The 20222-nt window shown below is 35.7% G+C and overlaps 4 protein-coding genes across 22 annotated transcripts; 2 read left to right on the top strand and 2 right to left on the bottom strand.

Moving 5' to 3' along the window:
- The first annotated feature begins 293 nt into the window (after positions 1-293).
- LOC121805460 (pre-rRNA-processing protein ESF2-like) lies at positions 294-2518 on the top strand. Of its 2 annotated transcripts, none has more exons than XM_042205312.1 (8): positions 294-463; positions 610-900; positions 1070-1133; positions 1283-1350; positions 1626-1715; positions 1799-1929; positions 2073-2186; positions 2266-2518. In XM_042205312.1, the coding sequence occupies exons 2-8, from the start codon at positions 648-650 to the stop codon at positions 2284-2286; spliced, it is 741 nt and encodes a 246-aa protein (XP_042061246.1). In that variant the 5' UTR covers positions 294-463; positions 610-647; the 3' UTR covers positions 2287-2518. The 2 variants fall into 2 exon arrangements, with proteins under 2 accessions (XP_042061246.1, XP_042061245.1); XM_042205311.1 differs by having other exon boundaries at positions 613-900.
- Positions 2519-2677: 159 nt separating this feature from the next.
- On the bottom strand, positions 2678-4612 carry LOC121805461 (ras-related protein RABB1b). Its single transcript, XM_042205313.1, has 6 exons — positions 4478-4612; positions 4250-4389; positions 3933-4015; positions 3366-3570; positions 3207-3275; positions 2678-2903 (listed from the first exon to the last, which is right to left on the bottom strand). Exons 1-6 carry the CDS (start codon positions 4521-4523, stop codon positions 2811-2813), a joined length of 636 nt encoding a protein of 211 aa, XP_042061247.1. The 5' UTR covers positions 4524-4612; the 3' UTR covers positions 2678-2810.
- A 6-nt stretch (positions 4613-4618) lies between these two features.
- LOC121805459 (28 kDa ribonucleoprotein, chloroplastic-like) lies at positions 4619-8891 on the top strand. 2 transcript variants are annotated; one of them, XM_042205309.1, is made up of 4 exons: positions 4619-4742; positions 7142-7427; positions 7929-8030; positions 8398-8891. In XM_042205309.1, the coding sequence occupies exons 1-4, from the start codon at positions 4714-4716 to the stop codon at positions 8740-8742; spliced, it is 762 nt and encodes a 253-aa protein (XP_042061243.1). In that variant the 5' UTR covers positions 4619-4713; the 3' UTR covers positions 8743-8891. The 2 variants fall into 2 exon arrangements, with proteins under 2 accessions (XP_042061243.1, XP_042061242.1); XM_042205308.1 differs by lacking the exon at positions 4619-4742 and having other exon boundaries at positions 7032-7427.
- Positions 8892-9756: 865 nt separating this feature from the next.
- LOC121805462 lies at positions 9757-17494 on the bottom strand. 17 transcript variants are annotated; one of them, XM_042205317.1, is made up of 11 exons: positions 17251-17494; positions 16743-16839; positions 16466-16525; positions 16252-16366; positions 15661-15777; positions 14931-15286; positions 14302-14445; positions 10521-10634; positions 10359-10417; positions 10106-10256; positions 9757-10018 (listed from the first exon to the last, which is right to left on the bottom strand). In XM_042205317.1, the coding sequence occupies exons 4-11, from the start codon at positions 16277-16279 to the stop codon at positions 9944-9946; spliced, it is 1044 nt and encodes a 347-aa protein (XP_042061251.1). In that variant the 5' UTR covers positions 16280-16366; positions 16466-16525; positions 16743-16839; positions 17251-17494; the 3' UTR covers positions 9757-9943. The 17 variants fall into 17 exon arrangements, with proteins under 17 accessions (XP_042061251.1, XP_042061249.1, XP_042061252.1 ...); XM_042205315.1 differs by lacking the exon at positions 16466-16525 and having other exon boundaries at positions 16743-16813; XM_042205318.1 differs by lacking the exon at positions 16466-16525 and having other exon boundaries at positions 10359-10411.
- Positions 17495-20222: the final 2728 nt, after the last annotated feature.

Below are 20222 nucleotides of genomic sequence, written 5' to 3' on the forward strand. Positions count from 1 at the left end.
GTATCAAAAAATTGGAAAAATGAATAAAGTAGGAAAAATAAAGCACTTGATGAAATAAAATAAAAGTGATTGAATATTAGTTTTTTTTGTCAAATGGCTCAACTTAATCCTGACATTCCAAAAATAAAAGGGGACCAACTTAATTAGGACGGGAGCATATAATTTTATATTTTAATTTATAATAAAATTAATTAGTAAGTTAACAAAAAAGTACACCATATTAACACCACAATTAATTTTCATCTTATTATATGTAGTTCAATTTAATTGTTAATGAGTATTTAAATCATAAATATATAAACAAACAACCCAAACGCCAAAGCCCTAATTCCTTCTTCCTCGTATTTCCGGGCAACACCACCCCATCACCGCCGGCTTCCACGGTAGAAAACCGCCGAACAGCAGCCGTATTGCACCGTCCGACTCTTAGTTCAGATTTCTCTCTCTGTTTCTTGGTCTCAAGGTAATTAATCAGCTCTAAATTTTCCATAAAGGCACAGCATCCTCTCGATCTTCAGTAATTTTCTGCTAGGTTAAAATTTCCTTGTAGCTTATGGAATTCACCTTGTTGTGCGTCTGTTTTGGTATTTTGTGTTTGTTGCCGTGTAGCAGCGGATTAAGAAAGCCGAAGTTGATTTTTTTTCACGATGGCGGAGGAGGAGACGGTGGCAGAGGTAGAGCGTGTGCAAAGTGGGGATGCCGCGAGCTCTGATGAAGAAGCCCTGATGAGAGAGAGGCGGAGGGAGAGAAAGAGGAAGCGGCTATTGAAGGAAGCTGAGAAAGCAGAGAAGCGCGGCGTTTGCTATTTGAGTCGGGTGCCTCCGCACCTGAATCCGTTGCGGCTTCGCCAAATTCTTTCGCATTATGGAGAAATCGGCCGAGTTTATCTCTCTCCAGAAGGTCAGACATCGCAGCTTTTGTAAAAAAAATTCCATTAGCATTTTTGTTGAGTTATCATGATACAATTCCAAAGCTTCTTATGCCTGTGCATGTGTGTGTGTGTCTTCTTCTTCATCAATTGATGCTGATTTCTTATCTCTCTCTGTATTCTTCCTTCTTCTGATTGCAGATGCTTCTAATCAAATGCGCCGGAAAAAAGCTGGTGGATTCAGGGGGCAAGAGTTTTCAGAGGGGTATGCTTAATGATTTTGCTTGTGTCTTGTGTTTCAAATTCCTTTTTTTGCCAGGGGGGAGGGTGTCGTAGCGTCCCTTCTTCACATTGCTGTGTCTTTGAACATTGCTCGTTCGAAAAATCAATGGCTCCATATAATGTTTCTCGCAGGTGGGTTGAGTTCATTGACAAGAAAGTTGCTAAGAGAGTTGCGCGCTCGTTGAATGGTGAACAAATTGGTATGTCTGTTGATTGCTGTTGTTATTATCTAACTCTTTTAACTCAAGAGGTTATATGATTTTGTATTGTAACTATGCGGCGTTGAATTTTGTAATTTGACATACCACACTTGATAATTTGGGGAAAGGCAGAGATTTTCACCAAATGCAAAGCAAAATTATAGTATTACTGTTTGAACTTCGTTGGATGTAGCGTGAATAGGATTTGTATGTGGCGTATTTGTTAGGATTGCAGTTGCCCATCATGGTTTACGTCTTCCCCTGTTTTGGTTTAGGTGGAAAGAAAAGGTCGTCAATCTACTATGACCTGTGGAATATCAAATATTTGAGTAAATTCAAGTGGGATGATCTCAAAGAGGAAACGGGTAAGTTGACTTAACACTCCTATTATCTTAACGTGCTCTGCCTTCAAGAATGAAATGAAATAACCTGAATAAATGTCATGTAGAAATAAAGAATGCTACCCGGGAGCAGAAGCTGGTGTTGGAACTCTCCGCTGCCAAAAAAGAGCGAGACTTTTATCTTTCCAAAGTCGACCAATCTAAAGCAATTAGTAAGATTGGAGAACGATTGAAGAAGGTAATGACACAATGCATCTCTTTGTTGTATACACATTCATAATGTTTTCACTTTCCCAAAAGGCCATTGGTAATCATCTTTCAGGCTGATTCCTAATCCGCATATCATCAATAGTTAACACTTGCATTTGTTTCTCAATGCAGAAACAGAAGATTGAAATGGTACCAAAAGTAGTCCGCCATTTCCCTCAGAAAAGACCAGCTGAGAACGAAGCCGGAGAGAGCAAGGGCCAACTATCGAGGGACATCTTAGCAGGAGTGAGTGGTGTTTCTTTCTCAGCTATCCTTGATTGTACGTGGTTGATGTTTATTTAGAATTCAAATGTGAATATTTCAGGTGTTTGGTGGCTCATCCTGATAGACTTTAAACAAACCGACCATCTTTTTGCGAGGTATCGTTCCCTCAAGTGCAGTTTTGGAGGTTGCAAGCACTCAAGAGTTATGTTTCATGCTTTGTTTAGTTGGTCTAATCTTTTATTTTATGTAATGTATCAAAAATCTGTGTTACTCATTTATTGCCAAAAAACATAGAACATCTGCAGTGAGGCAATTTTATATAAAGGGATGGCAAATCTTGAGTTTTGGATCAATAACTCTTTGTATCCTCTTTTAGTTTCTCTTGTCAATCAAAAATTATCTAGTAAGATGTGGATAATATTTCTATAAATGCTGCCTCAGTTCAACAAATACCTTAATAATTGACAAACGATATATCTACGAGATTACATATTGATGGAAGCAACATAGAATGAATTTTGTAAGCTGGTTTCATTAGAGTTCATTTACGTGGTGGCTGACTGTACAGTTCTAGAAATATTTTATCAAAGCCTATTACAGAGGCACAATAGTTAAATCCACAATTGCTATGACATATATCCACAATCAGCTGCAGCATCCACCTTGTTGAGCTACAGCTCCATCTCTTCCGCCTGCCGGACCTTGGGTGCGTCCGTACCCAATTTTGATACCTGATGACTGCAATTTTGTCGAACACATCCTTTAGTCAGCTTTCCTATTAAACTAAATTGAGCAGGCTACATATATCAGATTTAGTCAGTCTTGATTCATAGTGGTGCTATAATGGTTGGATGTTTAGTAATCAAACTTAGTCTGCCTATCCGGGTCTTAGCCACGAGCCTACGATGAGAACTCAAAGGGTATTTATTTCTGTACCGTTTTCCTGTTTAAGACAATTTACTCCATAAAAATTGATCACACAGCAGGCAATCAGTCATACCCTACTTGAATGATGCAACACATCATCAATCAGTGACTAACCTCGTTGGATACATCAAAAACACCTTCCTGAATCTTCTGAAGTATCTTGGTTGCCGTGTTAGTGAAAGCCTAGACAGAAATTACAATAAGAAGAAAATGGAACCAGAATCACTATCATGCATATTGCGGAAGTAACATAATACAAGGGTTTTGAAGTACCTCTTCTACATTTTGTGCTGTTCTTGCAGATGCCTCCAAGAACAGAAGTCCATTTTCTTTTGCAAACTGCTCTCCTTCCTCTTTGCTTACTGCTCTCCTATGACCAAGATCACTTTTATTTCCTACAAGTATGATAGTCATATTTGGATTTGCATGCTGCCGAGCATCTTCAAGCCAGCTTGCTAGGTGATTAAAAGTCTCCCTCCTAGGAAGTAGTAGTTTGTATTATATAAGTATTTGAATGGAATACTATAGTAAAGGAAACGGAAAGTATGGTTAGGAAACGGAAAGTATAGTTAGGAAACGGAAATTGAATTTCGAGAATGCATGAAATCAACAGAAGAAGAATTTCAATATAACTCTCAAGTTATCCTCGATAGGCCAAGTAGCATATATCCCTGAAAATGTTAACACACATATGATCTAGTGATTGATCCAGATGAGGAAATTGGAACTACAATGTGTGTGCAGCCAAACATAATTTACTCTTAACCTACTGCACAGTATAAGCTAGCATGAACATGATCGGATATAGTGCTAATAAACAAGATACAGAGCCGGCTCTACCTGGTGATGTCGTAAACCAAAAGTGCACCAGCTGCCCCTCGGTAATACGATCGAGTGATTGACCTGAATGACTCTTGACCAGCCTGAACAAAGACTTACACAAATGAGGAGATTTCTAAGAAAGCCAGAGTCACAAATCAGAAACACACACATCTCTATATTTACATCTCAACAAACACTCGCATGAACCTCTCTGTAATAACACATCAATCAACTCATTCGTGTATATGAAAATGAACTTAATCAAGTTAGGGCACGAACACAAATAAAACGAAATTGAATCAGAAAAGCAAATGTGAGAGGAGGAGAAGTGTTACAGTGTCCCAAATCTGAAGCTTAATCGGGCGGGCGTCGATAGTAACCATCCGAGCACCGAATTCAACTCCGATTGTGAGATCATGCACTGGCTGGAACCTCTTATCAGTGAACTGAAGAAGCAAACACGATTTGCCCACACCTACAGATGCATCAAAATCCAAATTGAGCTAGGGTTAAACGAAATTGGGGGAAAACACAGAAGCAGATGATGGAGTAAAGCTAGCTACCTGTGTCGCCGATGATTATGTATTTGAAGAGGTAGTCGTACGACATTCTTCTACAACGGCGGCGACGCTGCGGATTGTGGAGCGTAGGAGTAGTATTCTTTTCCTTAGCGTCGGATTTATGTGGATTCCGTGAAGCAATCAACAACGACTCTTTTGTTAAGGAAGAAGCTATAAATTTGGAGAAGAAAAAAAAGAAAAGAAATTTAGAGTCGATTTTTGAATATTCAACGCAATGGATGATGAACATCCAAAAATATAAAAATAGGTAATGATTTTCACAGATAAATTGAAATTTTACATTTAATTAGAGCCCAGAGGATTGTAATTTAATATCCATGAAATATATTTAGAGAATGTATGTCCAAGTACATATGGGAATAATTTAGATTTATTATATATGAGCATGAATAATACTATCATTATAATAATATTAAAATTGTAGTCTCTTTATTCTTATTCGATACAAAATTAATGCATAATTAGTAGAAAGAATGAATAGTTAAAGTAGTGTTAATAAATAGTAAGACTCACGTTATTGTTGTTGTTGTTATTAGTATTTAATGGCAAAACTAGATCCTTCACTGCTTTAATGTTAAAAATTTCAAAGACAAGTTTATTTTAGTTAGTAATGAACCAGTGTTTTAAAAATCGGAGCGGACCGGCCGGTCCGACCGGTCTGACCGCGAACCAGTAGATAATCCGGTCCGGTTTACCTATTTAGATCAGTGTGAGGCTGAGCCACCGAGAACCGTTTGAACCGGCCGGTTGGACCGGTCTGGCCGGAAACCGGAAACCGGTTTTTACTTTTTGTGTTCAAAATTTTAAAAACTTGTTGTTGGAAGGGCTTGAACTCATGACATCCACTCCAATTAACAAGAGCTTAACCACTCCACCACAAGCCCCACATGGAAAAATAAGAACATTAAACAATGTTATACATAGAATATTAATATTTTTATTTAAACCAACTAATAATTCATTTATTTTATATTTTTATGTAATTATTTATTATGATACATATAATTATCATCCTTTAAATTTTATCTATACTTTCCTAGTTACTATATTATTACTATAACACTTATTACTATCGTTATATTATACAGTAAGATTCGATTTTTTCAATATATTTATTTATTATAGTTTATTATTTACTAAATATATATTTTTATAGCGTATATTTAATTTATGTAGTCTAACTATTGATATTAAAGTATTCTTTTGTTTAAACTAACTAATAATTTGTATTCGATTATTCCACCACATACATTTTTTTTGAATTAATATAAATTTGGTTTATTTTTATATGTAAAATATTTAATTTTTATTCACACTAACTAACAATTTATATATTTTATTATATTCACTAAATTTTAATGTTTTATATTTGTATATATACTAATTATTTGTAAGATTGAATGTTTTTGTGATACATTATTGATTATATTTTATTATTTATTATATTGAACACTATATTTTACATTATAAATTGAATTATACATATTTGTAACAGTAAAACGGTCCGACCAGTGATTAAACCGGCCCGACCGGTTGAACCATGAACCAATAGCTTCACCGATTCGCTTACCGGTCCGGTTTTAAAACATTGTCGTGAACCAATGTTAGATAGTCATGTTGGTCAATTAAAAATATCAATTTAGGTAGGTGCATCCAACAGTGAATCTTCTATATACAAAATGAATTTAGACCTAAACTTAATCCGTCAATCGTGACTACTATTATACTACGTTATTAATCTATCCTAAATTTTCTTTTACTTCGGAGTACTATGTCCTCTCTTAATAATTTGATCACCTACTTCTAACTTTTTCTTTTATTTTATTATTAATTTCAAAAGACTCAATTCTTTAATTAAATAGTACTAGTATTTTTTAAGAATAATCTGTATTTCTCCTGCTTTATCCTTTATTTATTTTATTATATACTTTATTAGTATGTGATTTAAAAATTTTATTTGACTTAGAGCATCTCCAGAACTCCATTTCTACTAAACACAAACTCATTTTAGTATAACTATCACATCAATTTTACTTCAACCATTTATACTAAACTCAAACTTTAAAAAATATGCTTATATTATGCCATTTTTGTTCACAAAATTTGTAAAAGTTTTTTGTTTTGGTTTAGTGTAAACCTAAAATTAGGCATTTTTCACTCAAAAATAAAAAAAAAAGAGATTGATTTTGAAGTACTATTGGAGCTAATTACATATCTCATTTTAGATTTTAGTGTACCATTGGAGATGGTCTGAGTACAAATTTTGAGAAATTATTATACATAGGCAGAAAAAATTAGATGAAATATTAATCTCACTTTCGGGGTGTTCGGTTGGCAAAATCATATGCATAATTAAATTTGTCTTATGTTTGGTTTATAAAATTGAATCTATTAACTTAATCCTAAATGAATAGTTCTCGTACTAAATAATCTCACGCCTTAATCATAGATTATATCTTATTATTATTTTATGTATTATATGGAGTAAAATATTTACTTAAATAGAAAAGAAAAAAACAAAGAAGAATATCTGGTGTGAGGTTTGTTATCAAGCGCAAACCAATTTGTGCCATGGTTTGAAATTCTTATCTTCAACATCTCTCTCTCTAAGTTTGAAATGAGTTGTGCAACTGCTATCCACCTCAGATTGCTGGAATGCTGTTGCGCAGCAACTATCCCCATAGCTTCCATTTCTAAACCTCGGTGGCAAATCCAATTCCCTCAGCTCAAATCGAAGAATTCGCGTATCAGAATCGTCCCATTAGTCGCTGAGACCTCCGATTGTGATGAAGGCCTAGCTGCTAGTGCTACCGCCGTCGAATCGGAAATTGAGGAGGCGGCCAAGCTCTTCGTCGGAAATCTTCCTTACGACATTGACAGTGAGAAATTGGCTCAGCTTTTTGATCAAGCTGGAGTGGTCGAGATTTCTGAGGTATGTATTATTTTGCCTTTTTTCATTCAATCACTCAATTCGTTTTTTACCCGACTTGCATTTATGTTTGAAAAAACTTATCCAAATTTGATGGAAAAACATTACTCCTATCCTATTAGTGTAAAATTGAGCTGAATTCACTATTCGTAAGGGAAAAAAATGAAATGGAAAGAATTCAACCTTTCTTCTCACTCAAGACGTCCATATTCTTGAGTGACGAGAGATTTTAGGAGAGGTTGATAGATGAATAACTATTCAGAGAAAAGGTAGTTAAATATTTTAACGAGAGATAGATTTATTTTCAAATATAAAAAGTGTACATCTTGAATGAGACAACCTATAAAGGAAATTCAGACATCTTGAATTGGACGAGGGAGTACAACTCTAATGTGGTACTCCATATGTAGGTCATTCTTATTATAGGTAATTCACATTGTGTTAATTCCATCAAAATAGGGGATTTGGGGTGTGAATGCATCTAATCAGGTGTTGCTAGTGTAGGTGATTTACAATAGGCAAACTGATCAAAGCCGGGGATTTGGATTTGTGACGATGAGCACGGTGGAACAAGCCGAGAAAGCTGTCGAGATGTTCAATGGCTATGTGAGTTCATTCATACCTAACTTCTACTTGCTATACTACTTACTCACTGCAGGCGAGAATCAAATGTTTTCATGGAGTCCAAATGTTCATTTAAGCTTGGCAAAACATCATATTCTCACTTACTTTTCTTTGAGATTTCAGAATCAATTTCTATGTCGCTTACGAATTAGTATGTCTAACTAAATTAACCATTTTGGTATGGTATGGTATTGTATTTACTGATTTATCAAGAAATTCGTGAAGGTTTCGTACGTAGGGACTGTCGATGCCATGAAAATGTTGCCTCGGTCATGATTTGAGGATTTATTTGTTATTGTCAACAGATATGAAAATAGTTGTCTTGCCTCTGATAACACATTTTGTTCAGGATATAAACGGAAGACTATTGACCGTGAACAAGGCGGCTCCAAGAGGTTCTCAGCCGGAAAGGGTGGTCAGAACATACGAGCCTTCCTTCCGGATGTATGTTGGTAACTTGCCATGGCAGGTGGATAATGCTCGCCTGATGCAGCTCTTCAGCGAGCATGGCAAAGTCGTTGATGCCAGAGTGGTATTCGACAGGGAGACGGGAAGGTCCCGTGGATTCGGGTTTGTGACGATGTCGAGCGAGGAGGAACTGAATGATGCTATAGCTGCTCTTGATGGACAGAATTTGGATGGGCGTGCAATTAGAGTTAATGTTGCTGAGGAGAGACCGAGACGCACCTTCTAATCCTAATCCACTATTTATTTATGTATTTTTTTGTATTAGTAACATTGCCTTTTCACACATTTTCTCCATCTTCACCTCCAATTTTTGTTTTCAACTCTCATCATATTCTTGTCAGCTTACTTAATACAGATTGATTTATTTATTTCCCATATCTAATCTTACAATAAAATGGGATTTAATGAGTTAGTAGTAGTTTCTAGGGTTGTCGTTGTTTTCACAATCACAAGTGTAGGAGGTAGGGTTGGAACGTAGTTGGCAGCGTGGAGTTGTGGTGACCTTAAGGTCACGGGTTCACAACCCCTTCCGTCAAAGGCGTGTTCGGTACATCTATGGGCTGTGGTCAAACAAAAAAAAATACGTAATTGGGAATAACAGAATTGACGGGACTCATTTTCCTTTCCCATCGAACAAGCCCTTAGAATTTTCTCAAGTTATGGATGGAATTCATTCTTCATATTGTGAATTGTGGATAAAGGATTTAAATCTTTAGAATGATATCAATTCACAAACTGAATGCTCTACGCCTGTACTTTAGTATTCGTATGCCTACGTTATCTGGTAAAATCAAGTTACATTTTTACCAAGTTGTATAACCACAAACATAATCATGTAATTTTCAGATGAGTGGTGCATGTGTTAGGTTTGTGTGTATACGTATTCATGTCATTAAGCTTTAATCGTATCGACGTAATAACAATCCAATCCCCATATGCATATATCATACTATTACTCCCTCCATCTCCAATTAAGTGTCCTATTTAATTTTGGTATGGATTTTAAGAAATGTAAAGAAAAATAAATTGAATAAGTTACTGAGCCTTACTTTCGAATTTTATAATAAAATGTAAGTAAAATAAATTAGTAGTAAAACATAAGACCTAAGTACCTTTAGAAATAGAACAGAAATGGCAAAATAGGACAGAGATGGAAGGAGTATATACTATCTCCGTCCAAAAGAAATTTATATTTTTCCATTTTTAAATCTACTTTGCAACCAAAGAAAACACACGCTCATAAGTGATATGCGCATGTATAGAAAACACAAAAGATGAGCTTCAATGTTTTCAGCACTAGAACCCAACATGAGCTGTACATTATCACACAAAATTCTATACAACTATGACAACACCAACTCCACAAAATGGTGAGGGATTACTAAAAATGCTCAACCTCAAAGACTTTCGGCATCAGCCTTTCAGCCTCATTGGAGGACTTGTAGGCTTGCAGCTTCGACAGTCGCAACATAAAAGTATAGTCTCCACAGCGTGACATTGTCCTACATTATTGACCACGAAATCACTGATGAGGGGTAAATGAAGTACAATTCAAGTATGGAAAATAGTAAGTATTTCACTTCTAATACCAATACGCTGAGATCAACATTCAATATGCTTCCCGAGTACTTCTGTGAAGGATTGTCCTGTTCAAGGATTTCCACAACACGGTCAAGACTCGTGGCTGGTAACTTCTGAATCCGTCTACGAAGCTCTTGCTTCTCAGCAAGTGTCATCACCCTGTTGGAGAAAATTATGATTTTCTTTATCTTCAAATAGAAGTACTAGCAAAGATAATGATAACCAACTTGAGCAATTAGATTTTAAGATTTAATGATATACCTGCATGTGGTCATTACACTATTCAAAATTTCTTCAAGCTTCGTCTCCATGTGCTGCAGCTATCAGACATTAATAAAATGACCATAAGCAATACAATACTGATGGTTCTGCTAATTCAGAAGTCTGTAAATAGGGAGAAGTGAGAACTTCATGTTCAAGTACCGTGGTGGAAATTTCAGTAGTATAGCTCTCCATGAGCTCCTTCACCTTAGAGCTATCATGCTCTAAAATAAACCGCAAATCATCATCGAGCTGGATCTGTTCACTTTCCAAATCCTGTTTGCCACAAGGACAAAAACAGAAGAAGCTACATATGAACTTTTTGAAACAAGATCTCGATATTTAAATTTGTAAATGAATGGAATAGACATGTATGACCAGAACAGTTTTTCTACATACGGACAAAATTGAGAGGTTTTCGGGAAACTGTATGTTTTGAGATACCAATCAAGAATGGCGCAAAACTAAGACAAGAAAACTGATAAATATATAAGATAGAGAGTTCTAACTTAATCCAACACCATGGTCAATGGTAGGCAGAGAGTTGGCTCTCCCTTATATGCTATGAAAAACTTTCATGCGTAACCAATGTGGGATTCGTATTAATCCATACCATTTCTGAACCTAATGGTACACGCCGGGTGGCACACCCAAATACAAGCCACAAAAACCATTTGTTTCCCTATGGGCCTACATTTTTAGTGCCATCCCTTTGGTCACACCATCATGTAGCCCCTTGTAAATTAGGGAGCCCTAACCTAGCCCAAAACCATGATTGAAGTAAATGAAAGACTCCCACTTATATGCTACTCCACACTTCATTTGGAAAACAGATGTAAGATCGGTATCAATCCATTCCTTTAAAACCAAAAATCCACAGATGACACACGCTGGGTGGCAAACCTAAATATAAGGCCCACTATCCATTTGTTATCCCCTTGGGCCCACATCTTCGGTGCATCCCTTGGTAGGAAGTCCTTTGTTCCGGTGTCCTTTCCTCGATTATTTTCGGTATGAAAAAAGAGGGATTCCAGACGGAAAATATAGCATGCATCTACAATTTTTAGGAGGTATATTCTGAGCAATACAATAGATTGATAATTTGTTTATGATCAAGTAATTGAAGCAATAGAAAAGATTAGTAACTTTTTACTTTTATTTGACATTAACCACTCTATCACACAATGAGCATTAACTGAGTGATGGAATATATTTATAAAACTGAAAATATGAAAGATAAGATAGTTAAAAAACTCAATTTCAATCAATTCATCAAAATCCTTTAAAGTAAATAGTGGATTAGCTTTAATTATTTTTATCGATCCATATCACTCAAAGTAATAGCGCCAGAAAGTAAACAACCCCTTAGAGCATCTCCAAGGGGGAAAGGTAAATTCAGAAGGTATATTTCCAATTTACCTTCTAAAAAAAAGGTAACTATACCTTCCTAAAAAAAGTAATGAACTCTAAGAGAAAGAAGATAATTTTAAAAGGAAAATAAAAATAACTAACTTTTTACGTTTTGTGTGAAGAAGAGGTAAATATATGTTTTCAAAGAAGCTACTAATATCTTCCCATTGAAGACGAATTTTTATGAAGAAAAGGTAATATGCTAGTTACTCCCTCCATCCCTTAAATTTTGTCACAATTTGACCGGGCACGGGTTTTAAGAAATGTAATTAGAAAATAGGTTGAAAAAGTTAGAAGGTATGGGTCATACTTTTAAAGTATAAGTTTTATAATAAAATGTGAGTGAGAATGAGTTAGTGGAATGTGGGGTCCATTACCAAAAATAGTAAAAAGTGAAATGTGACAGAATTTCTGGGACGGACGAAAATGGAAAAATGTGACAAATTTTCAGGGACAGAGGGAGTATTTATTTTATCTCTCCATTTACCCTTTCACTTGGAGATGCTCTTAGCGCATCTCCAATAGAAAGAGGAGGTAAATTGAGAAGATACATTTCCCATTTACCTCTTCAAAAAGATAAATATACCTTCTTAAAAAGTAAAATGAAAAAGCTATACAAAAATAAATACCAAATTTACCTTTTGTGTGGAAAAAAGGTAAAGATCCTTTTTAAAACTAAAGAAGGTATAATACCTTCTCAAATACCATTCCCATTGGAGAATGAGTTTCTTTAAAACTGAAGAAGGTATAATGCTTTCTCAAATACCATTCCCATTGGAGAGTGAATTTTATGAAAAAGAGGTAAATATGATAGTTATTTCTCTTTGCCTCTTTGTTACCTCCGCCCTTGGAAATGCTCTTAGAGTGGAGATCAATGTTGTTAGGAGCGCGGGGAGGGGCGGCAGGTTAAAAATTCGGGGCATGGGACAACAAGGCGCACGCCCCATGAATCGGGGCGCACTAACAACTGATTTCAAATTTTGTTTATATCCTATGCCTTGCATCTTTATTTTATTTTATATTTTTAAAAATAAAAAAATAATTATAATAAAGATAAGATAAAGCCTAAGTAGCCGTAGGGCATCTCCAAGGGAGGAGGTAAATAGAGGAGGTAAATAAAGAGGTAAAGAGAAATAACTACCTTATATACCTCTTCTACGTAAAAACAGCTCCTCCAATGGGAATGGTATTTAAAAAGATATTATGCCTTCTTCAATATTGAAGAGGTATGTTTATTCATTCTCCACACAAAAAAGTAAATATGGTAGTTATTTTTGTATATCTTTTTCAAATTCACCATTTTATAAGAAGGTATATATACTTTTTTGAAAAGTACATGAGAAATATACTTTCTCAATTAACTCTCTTTCCCTTGGACTCTCACTTAAACTTATTCCCACCGTTCTATTAGTGTTGGAATCATATATTCCTTTTGGAGATGTTCCATTAGAGTTGGATCATTTCCTTTTTTTGGAAAAATACAGCACGCTTATCTATCTTACTTTACTTTCTCCTACTTTATTCTCACCCCTCTTAACTTATAAAATATGAATTTTTTAAACTCGATGTCCAAAAGAAATGCTCCAACATTAATGAAAAAGAGGGAGTATAATTTTAAAATTGCAAATTTAACATACAAGTAACAATATATCTTGAATTAATAACTTTAACATAAAATTACGATATAAAATCACCTAGGAAATATACAAAGATATAAAGTCATCTAGAAAAAAAATCAAAATTAATAATTTTAAAATAAAATTGAAGGAGGGAGAGACACCTAGTGAATATAAAAGATATAAAAAATCATCTAGGGAGAAGTCTAACTTAATAATTTAAAAATCAAACTGAGAGATATAAAGGCACCTAGAAAATATAAAAAGTACCACCCTAGATGATACGTTTTTCCTTTATAGTCTGTCACAGATAAGATGAGAAGTCTATCTTCACTAATAACAAAGCAATAATCTCCCTAATTAATACACCCAACCGATTTTTTTCTCTCCAATTAAAATATTCAACTCTCTTTCTCTGTCTATTTAATACTTACACGCTTCTTTTCTCTCTCTAATTAAATATAATAACCAACAACTCCTAAATTCTTTTCTCTCTCTAATTAAATATAATGACCAACAACTCCTAAAATCTCATGTCAATCATTTGTCATTTTAGCTGGGATGGAAGGATTATCTAAAATTACCTAGGGAAAATAAAAGTCCATGAATGTAAAGACATCCGTGTCTCTATTCTTAAAAGGAAAGGAAAAGCCTACACGGTCTTCATATTGAACAAGTTGGCAAACGCACGAACCAGCCCGCCCAACCCTTGCCCCTATATTTGGCTCGACTTAGCCACCTCAAGGGAATCCACCTTGGGCGATTCCGATGGAGCCTCGAGTGGCCCGTGCCCCGGGCACGCTTTTGATAACACTTGCTCAAATACATGGAAAGAGCAATTATGGTATAGCTTACGGAATACAACATGAAACCAAAACAAATTCATGCTACAAGGTGATATCCAAGGAGACGCTCACCGCACATGGAGGAATAGCTTTGGCCTTCTTTTTAGGATGCTGCGGTTGATCTGTCGTATGTGTTGACGCTTCCAAGCTTAGAAGTTTTTCTTTGTGGCTTAAGCATGAACGAATCCGACATACAGAAAGGACAGGATTCTCCATCTGATTTTGAAAAGGCAAAACACAATTTGGAAACAAGCCAGGGAATGGAACAGGGCAATAGAGAAGATTAAAGACTGATTACTAAAGGATATAACACACTTCCTCTTAGCGTTCATTTTCATGTACAAAATGAAAATGAAACTGTTGTCAAACAACAAATTTAACAGGAGTGGTCTTTATCATTAACAATAGAGTTGAATAAGTATTTTTGGGATCTAGTGAGTCGTATCTTTTGGTGAGAACTATGAACTATGGACAAACACATAAAATACATGAACAACATATAGTTAAATTATGAAGAGCTAAACACTCTGCCAATCCAAGAAAATAGTGTACATTTGGTTATTTTGGAATAGTCCACAAAATACTGCACAGTTCTTACTTTTAGTTTTTTTGGACATCTTTTCTTTATTTGGGACAGAGTGTATAACATATGTACAGGATTAAAAATAAAGTAATTTATTGGGCATTATTATAATTATTACCTCATCTATCTCTTGCGTGAGAGTAGAAGCACTCTGGTTGATCAACAACTGTAATCTTTCCCTTTTGAAATCCGAAAGTAGAGCTCCTATTCCATTAGAAAACAATGGAGCAGAACCAGTAGTAGTGTTGTTTCCTTCAGTTTGGCAACTCTTCTTCATAGAGCCTTTTTCTCTAACCACCCTTTTAACGTCTCCAGATAATTGAGAAACTGGAGGGAGATGGGGCAGAAGATTATCATCTTGAGACAGTAATGCATCAATCTCACCCTTATACAACCCAAAAAAGTCAGGTCCTGATTTAGTATTGTCCCCAAAAGCAGCCGGATTCACAGAATTTTCTGGCATGTCAGCAAACTCTGTTGAAGAAATGCTCTCATATCAACACGAAAAAAGAGAGAAGATAGGAGAAAAATCAAGCTTGAGAAAAAATTAGACTAGATACAAGCACACAAATTGGAGTGAACATCATGCGTGTACAAAAGAAAGCAATTCTTCAAATGGGACTTTATTCTAGAAAAACTGAAGCAGCATCACACCAGAAGGAAAACTAAAGTGAGGGTTGAGCCAAAAAGTTTGTCAAATGATCAGACATAAATACTTCTTTCACGCCTCAATATTGCAAATAAAATAAGTTATAGGTCATTTACTTAATTAATTTTGAGAATTAGCCTACATAGATATTGATAATAAGACCAATCCATTGTTTATTAAGATGGAAAGTTTGGCATACCCCAAAGTTTTAAAATAGATTTTAGCCCAGGGCGTTTTCCAGTAGCCCCTTGCACGCCACAAGGCAGCCCGAGGCGTAAGACCAAGGTGTAAATCATAAACACCCATAAAATCATACCTAATACAATAAAAGTAAATAAAAGAATAGGAAAAGGAGTATATTAAAGCACATCAAATATAAGTTCATAAGTCATAAGTTCATAAGTCATAACTACTTAATACTTATGTGAGAAGCTGCTGGTGGGAGAAGGAGAGGGAAACTTAGAGAGAGAGTGAGTATAGGACAATGAAAGGGCAAAATTTTGGCATTAGCATTTTTTTGGTCTTTCCTTTGTTAGTGGCCCATATCAATTTGATGTTAAGTATCTAAAATCAGAAAGATCTCTAGCCTATAATGCCCAAAAACAGCAAAAAAATCAAAATCCTAGAAGCTAAGAGCCTCAACTACAAAGGAGAGAGAGAGAGAGAGAGAGAGAGAGAGAGAGAGAGAGAGCATACTACTCTAGAACACAAGATTCGGCACAAATATGGTGCCTGCATCCGGAAATTGCAAAAGATTATTATGACTGCAAAGGAGAAGTGTACTACTCACATGGTACCTTTGAATCAAATCTTTGCATCTTCTAACACCATTTTCCAGGAAACGTAAAAAAAAAGTCTACCTATGCTGAATCAATTGTTGTCAACATTGAGCAATCTTCCCATCCCTGACAGGTAGCATTGAAAGGTAATATTCAAGTGATATTTTAGGAGCATGAAATCGTTAGTCAGAAATACATTTAACAATGATCAAGCTTGTGCCATACAACATAGGGAAGCTACTTCAGCTTGTTCTATGGCCATTCAACACTAGTCGAGAAGTTTAACTGGAGATGGAAGAAATCCATTGTTACTGGGTGCAACAAAAATGAATCCAGAGCTCTCAGACTCAAGAACTTTAAATGAGACAAGAAATTAGGACTCAGGGCCAATCAGGTCAGCACTCAACAACCAGTGTGAACTATACAGTTTGACTACTATAGAATAGGAATATGTTTTTACAGTAATTTATTTCATGCTTGAGACAGGTAAGTGTTCGGGTACCTCTCTGTGTGTTTTCAAGGAAGCAAGAGCCACGGAAGCTCTAAATAGCAGTTAATCTCCAGCCAAGACAGCTAAATGCAATTTAACAAACATGACACTACTCAGAAGACAAATAAAAGCTATCAGGTTAAAATACCATTAAGAAGAAGGTGAAACAATTAATATGTAAACATAAGAATAAATCCACCCGAAGAAAAATGTCAGCTAGCCATATTTACTCAAACAAATGAGAAGAAAAATAAGTATATGAAAACATAATCTCTAATCTCTAATATCTATATGCCAAATATAAGCTTGCGAGTATTTATTTGTTTTTGGTTCCAGAAACAAATTTTAATAAGATTTGATTAGCTCACATGAAGTATTTCATAAACGCGAGAGACAACCACGCTCACTCACACATAAATATATATATATTAATACAGCCAAAACAATAGAGAAACACGAAATTTCAACAATGATCTAAAACATGCAGTGATTGAGCAAAACAAGAAAACTAGACAACGACCTTAGCTCCTCGGTATGTTGGGCAGAATGAGATGTGAGTGATGGTGGCCGGCGAAGACCGATTTACTGCGGCGGTAACAAACGACGGTGGAGAGAGAGATAGTGATAGAGATAAAAGGTGGGAGGGATTGCAATTTGTGATATCGTCGGAGAAGAAGGGAAGGTGGAATCTGGAGATTTCGAGATACGAATCAGTGAAAGAATCCTAGGGTTTCAAAAGTATTTTTTGTGATTGTATTTTGTAGAATAAGATGATCATCCAGTGTATAGTACTAATATTTTCATTTTAATTATTTTTTATCAATAATATTTTAATTATTTTTTATTTTCTATTTCTATTATTTTACCAATTATATACTATTAAAACTTACTAGTATATCACAATTTTAGTTGGAGATGGAGATTTTATTTGGCAACCAAGTCCATTTAGCAATTTTTATTGTTTTCATAACAAATAATTGTATAATTAATTATATACTATTAAAACTTACTAGTATATCACAATTTTAGTTGGAGATGGAGATTTTATTTGGCAACCAAGTCCATTTAGCAATTTTTATTGTTTTCATAACAAATAATTGTACAATTAATCAAATAATAATATTCATGAACTTCCATAAGATTTATGCTCTTCTATAAACATTATTAATTGTGCTAAGTAGGATTAGTAAAAAGGCATGCAAGTTAGTCGGATATGGTGATTAATCTCCTTGAAAAATACCATTGCGCCTTAATAAAATATTAAAAAAAGTGAAGTGTTATGGTGTGCCGCCGATCAATCACACAAACACTCGAAAGCAAGAAAATGAGCACACAAGGAAGTAACGTGGTTCGGCAAAGGATGCCTACTCAATTCACTGCCTAAGGCCTTTAAGCAATTCAAAGATGCCATACTCCTTCGCCGAGACTCCAAGGTGACTTATGAGGAGGTTCATTCAGCATTAAAAATGAAGGAGTTTCATAAAATTGTTGAGAAATCCCGTGATCCAACTAATGAAAGTTTGAATGTGAGAGAAGATGGAAAGAAATCTAGGAAGAAAAAGTTCCAAAAGAAGCATAAAGGATGGAAGGAGAAACCAATAGAAGAGAAGGAGACAAGGTCAAGTCACTACTGCAAGAAGCCTGGGCATTTGAAAAAGAATTGCTATGCTTGGAAGAAGAAGCAGGCTGAGGGTGAAAAAGCACCAGACACTGTTGATATCACTCAAGAAATGGAATTGGCTCAAGCAATGAATGTGACAGATGAAAAGACTACGGACATTTGGATGATGGACTCAGGTTGCAGTTTTCACATGACCTCAAGAAGAAGCTGGATCAATGATCTCCAAGACTGCAGTGGAACAGTCTTATTGGGGAATAATCAAGTCTGCCATGTCAAGGGAATTGGAAATGTCAGAATGATATTGGAGGATGGTTCACATAGGGTGCTCTCAGAGGTGAGATACATTCCATCAATCAAGAGGAACCTCATTTCTCTGGAAATGTTGGAGAAAAAGGGCTTCATCTATTTTAGCTGCATGATTTATGAGGGTTATGAAAGGTAAATAGACCATGATGACTGCTGAAAGAGTCAACAATCTTTACTATCTCAGAGCTAGAGTTGTTGATGCATCACAAGTCAATACAGTGCAAAAATTGAGTGTTGTTGATTGGCATCACAGATTGGGACATCTGGGTGAGGCAGGATTGAAAGAGCTTGCCAACAGAAAACTGATAATCTTTGAAGGGAATCTAGAAGCTGAGGACGTGAAATCTTGTGAAGAATGTATTTTAGGAAATAACAAGAAGTTGCCCTATGGGACTGGGAAACACACATCAGCAAGGCCTCTAGAGTATGCACATTCTGATATTTGGGGACCATCACCAGTGCAAAGTCTGGGTGGAGGCAGGTACTTTCTCTCAATCATAGATGATTTCAGTAGAAAGATATGGCTATATGTGATGAGGGAAAAATCAGAGGCATTTACACAGTTTCAAGAATGGTGCATAGAGGCAGAGCATGAGAAAAGCTGTGTTTTGAAATGCCTCCGGACTGATAATGGATTGGAGTTTCTCTCATCTGATTTTGATGCATACTGTAAGAAGAAAGGAATTAAGAGGTATAGAACCGTGCCACACAACCCCCAACAGAATGGAGTAGCAGGAAGGGCCAACAGAACCATTCTTGAAAGGCTCAGATGTATGTTGATTTCATCAGGTATGCCTAAACGTTTCTGGGCTGAGGCTGCTTCAACTGCTGTGATTTTGATAAATAAATGTCCATCTTCTTCCATTGATAATGAAACACATGATATGAGATGGTATGGATCTGCTGGTGATTACACTAGATTGAAAAGTTTTGGTTGTAGAGCTTTTGCACATGCTAAGAAAACCAAGTTGGATCCCAGGGCTCTCAAATATGTGATGTTGATGTTGGGTTATCAAAAGGGGGTGAAGGGATATGGACTCTGGTGCACAGAGAAAGGTATGGAAAAGGTTGTGATTAGCAGAGATGTTGTTTTCAAAGAGGATGAAATGCCATTTTTGAGACAAAAGTCAGAGGACACTTAGTTTGAGATGGAGCTGGGTGAAAATGAAGAAGCAGTGCTCAAGATGAGGTATTCACTGATAATACACCAGGGACTTCTCATGGTGAAGAGAGCAGTGAGAAGCAGAGGACTTCTCATGGTGAAAAGAGCAGTGAGAAGCAGAAAAGTCATATTATAGCAAGAGATAAGCTAAGAAGAAATATTAAACTTCCATCCAAATACAGTGACTATGATATGTTATATTATGCACTCACAGTAGCTGAAGAAATTGAATATCATGAGACCTAAACTTATAAGGAAGCGGTGAGGAGTCATGAAAATGATAGATGGCTAAGGGCTATGCAAGAAGAAATAGATTCACTATACAAGAATCATACTTGGATTCTGGTTCAAAGATCAAATCACCAAAAGCCCATAGGTTGTAAATGGGTATTCAAGAAGAAGA

The sequence above is a fragment of the Salvia splendens genome, chromosome 5, assembly GCF_004379255.2.
Source record: "Salvia splendens isolate huo1 chromosome 5, SspV2, whole genome shotgun sequence".
Lineage (NCBI taxonomy): Eukaryota > Viridiplantae > Streptophyta > Magnoliopsida > Lamiales > Lamiaceae > Salvia > Salvia splendens.

Excerpts from the sequence above, each read along its gene's own strand:
- LOC121805460 (XM_042205312.1), top strand. The coding sequence starts at position 648 with ATGGCGGAGGAGGAGACGGTGGCAGAGGTAGAGCGTGTGCAAAGTGGG. Across the intron at positions 901-1,069 it reads AGTTTATCTCTCTCCAGAAG|ATGCTTCTAATCAAATGCGC; the intron begins GTCAGACATCGC and ends TTCTGATTGCAG. Across the intron at positions 1,716-1,798 it reads TGATCTCAAAGAGGAAACGG|AAATAAAGAATGCTACCCGG; the intron begins GTAAGTTGACTT and ends AATGTCATGTAG.
- LOC121805461 (XM_042205313.1), bottom strand. The coding sequence starts at position 4,523 with ATGTCGTACGACTACCTCTTCAAATACATAATCATCGGCGACACAG. Across the intron at positions 4,390-4,477 it reads CATAATCATCGGCGACACAG|GTGTGGGCAAATCGTGTTTG; the intron begins GTAGCTAGCTTT and ends ATGCATCTGTAG. Across the intron at positions 4,016-4,249 it reads AGCTTCAGATTTGGGACACT|GCTGGTCAAGAGTCATTCAG; the intron begins GTAACACTTCTC and ends GTCTTTGTTCAG.
- LOC121805459 (XM_042205309.1), top strand. The coding sequence starts at position 4,714 with ATGATGAACATCCAAAAATATAAAAATAG. Across the intron at positions 4,743-7,141 it reads ATCCAAAAATATAAAAATAG|ATTGCTGGAATGCTGTTGCG; the intron begins GTAATGATTTTC and ends TATCCACCTCAG. Across the intron at positions 8,031-8,397 it reads TCGAGATGTTCAATGGCTAT|GATATAAACGGAAGACTATT; the intron begins GTGAGTTCATTC and ends CATTTTGTTCAG.
- LOC121805462 (XM_042205316.1), bottom strand. The coding sequence starts at position 16,279 with ATGCAAAGATTTGATTCAAAGGTACCAT. Across the intron at positions 14,446-14,930 it reads TCACGCAAGAGATAGATGAG|ATGGAGAATCCTGTCCTTTC; the intron begins GTAATAATTATA and ends TTTCAAAATCAG. Across the intron at positions 10,019-10,105 it reads ATGTTGATCTCAGCGTATTG|GACAATGTCACGCTGTGGAG; the intron begins GTATTAGAAGTG and ends TCAATAATGTAG.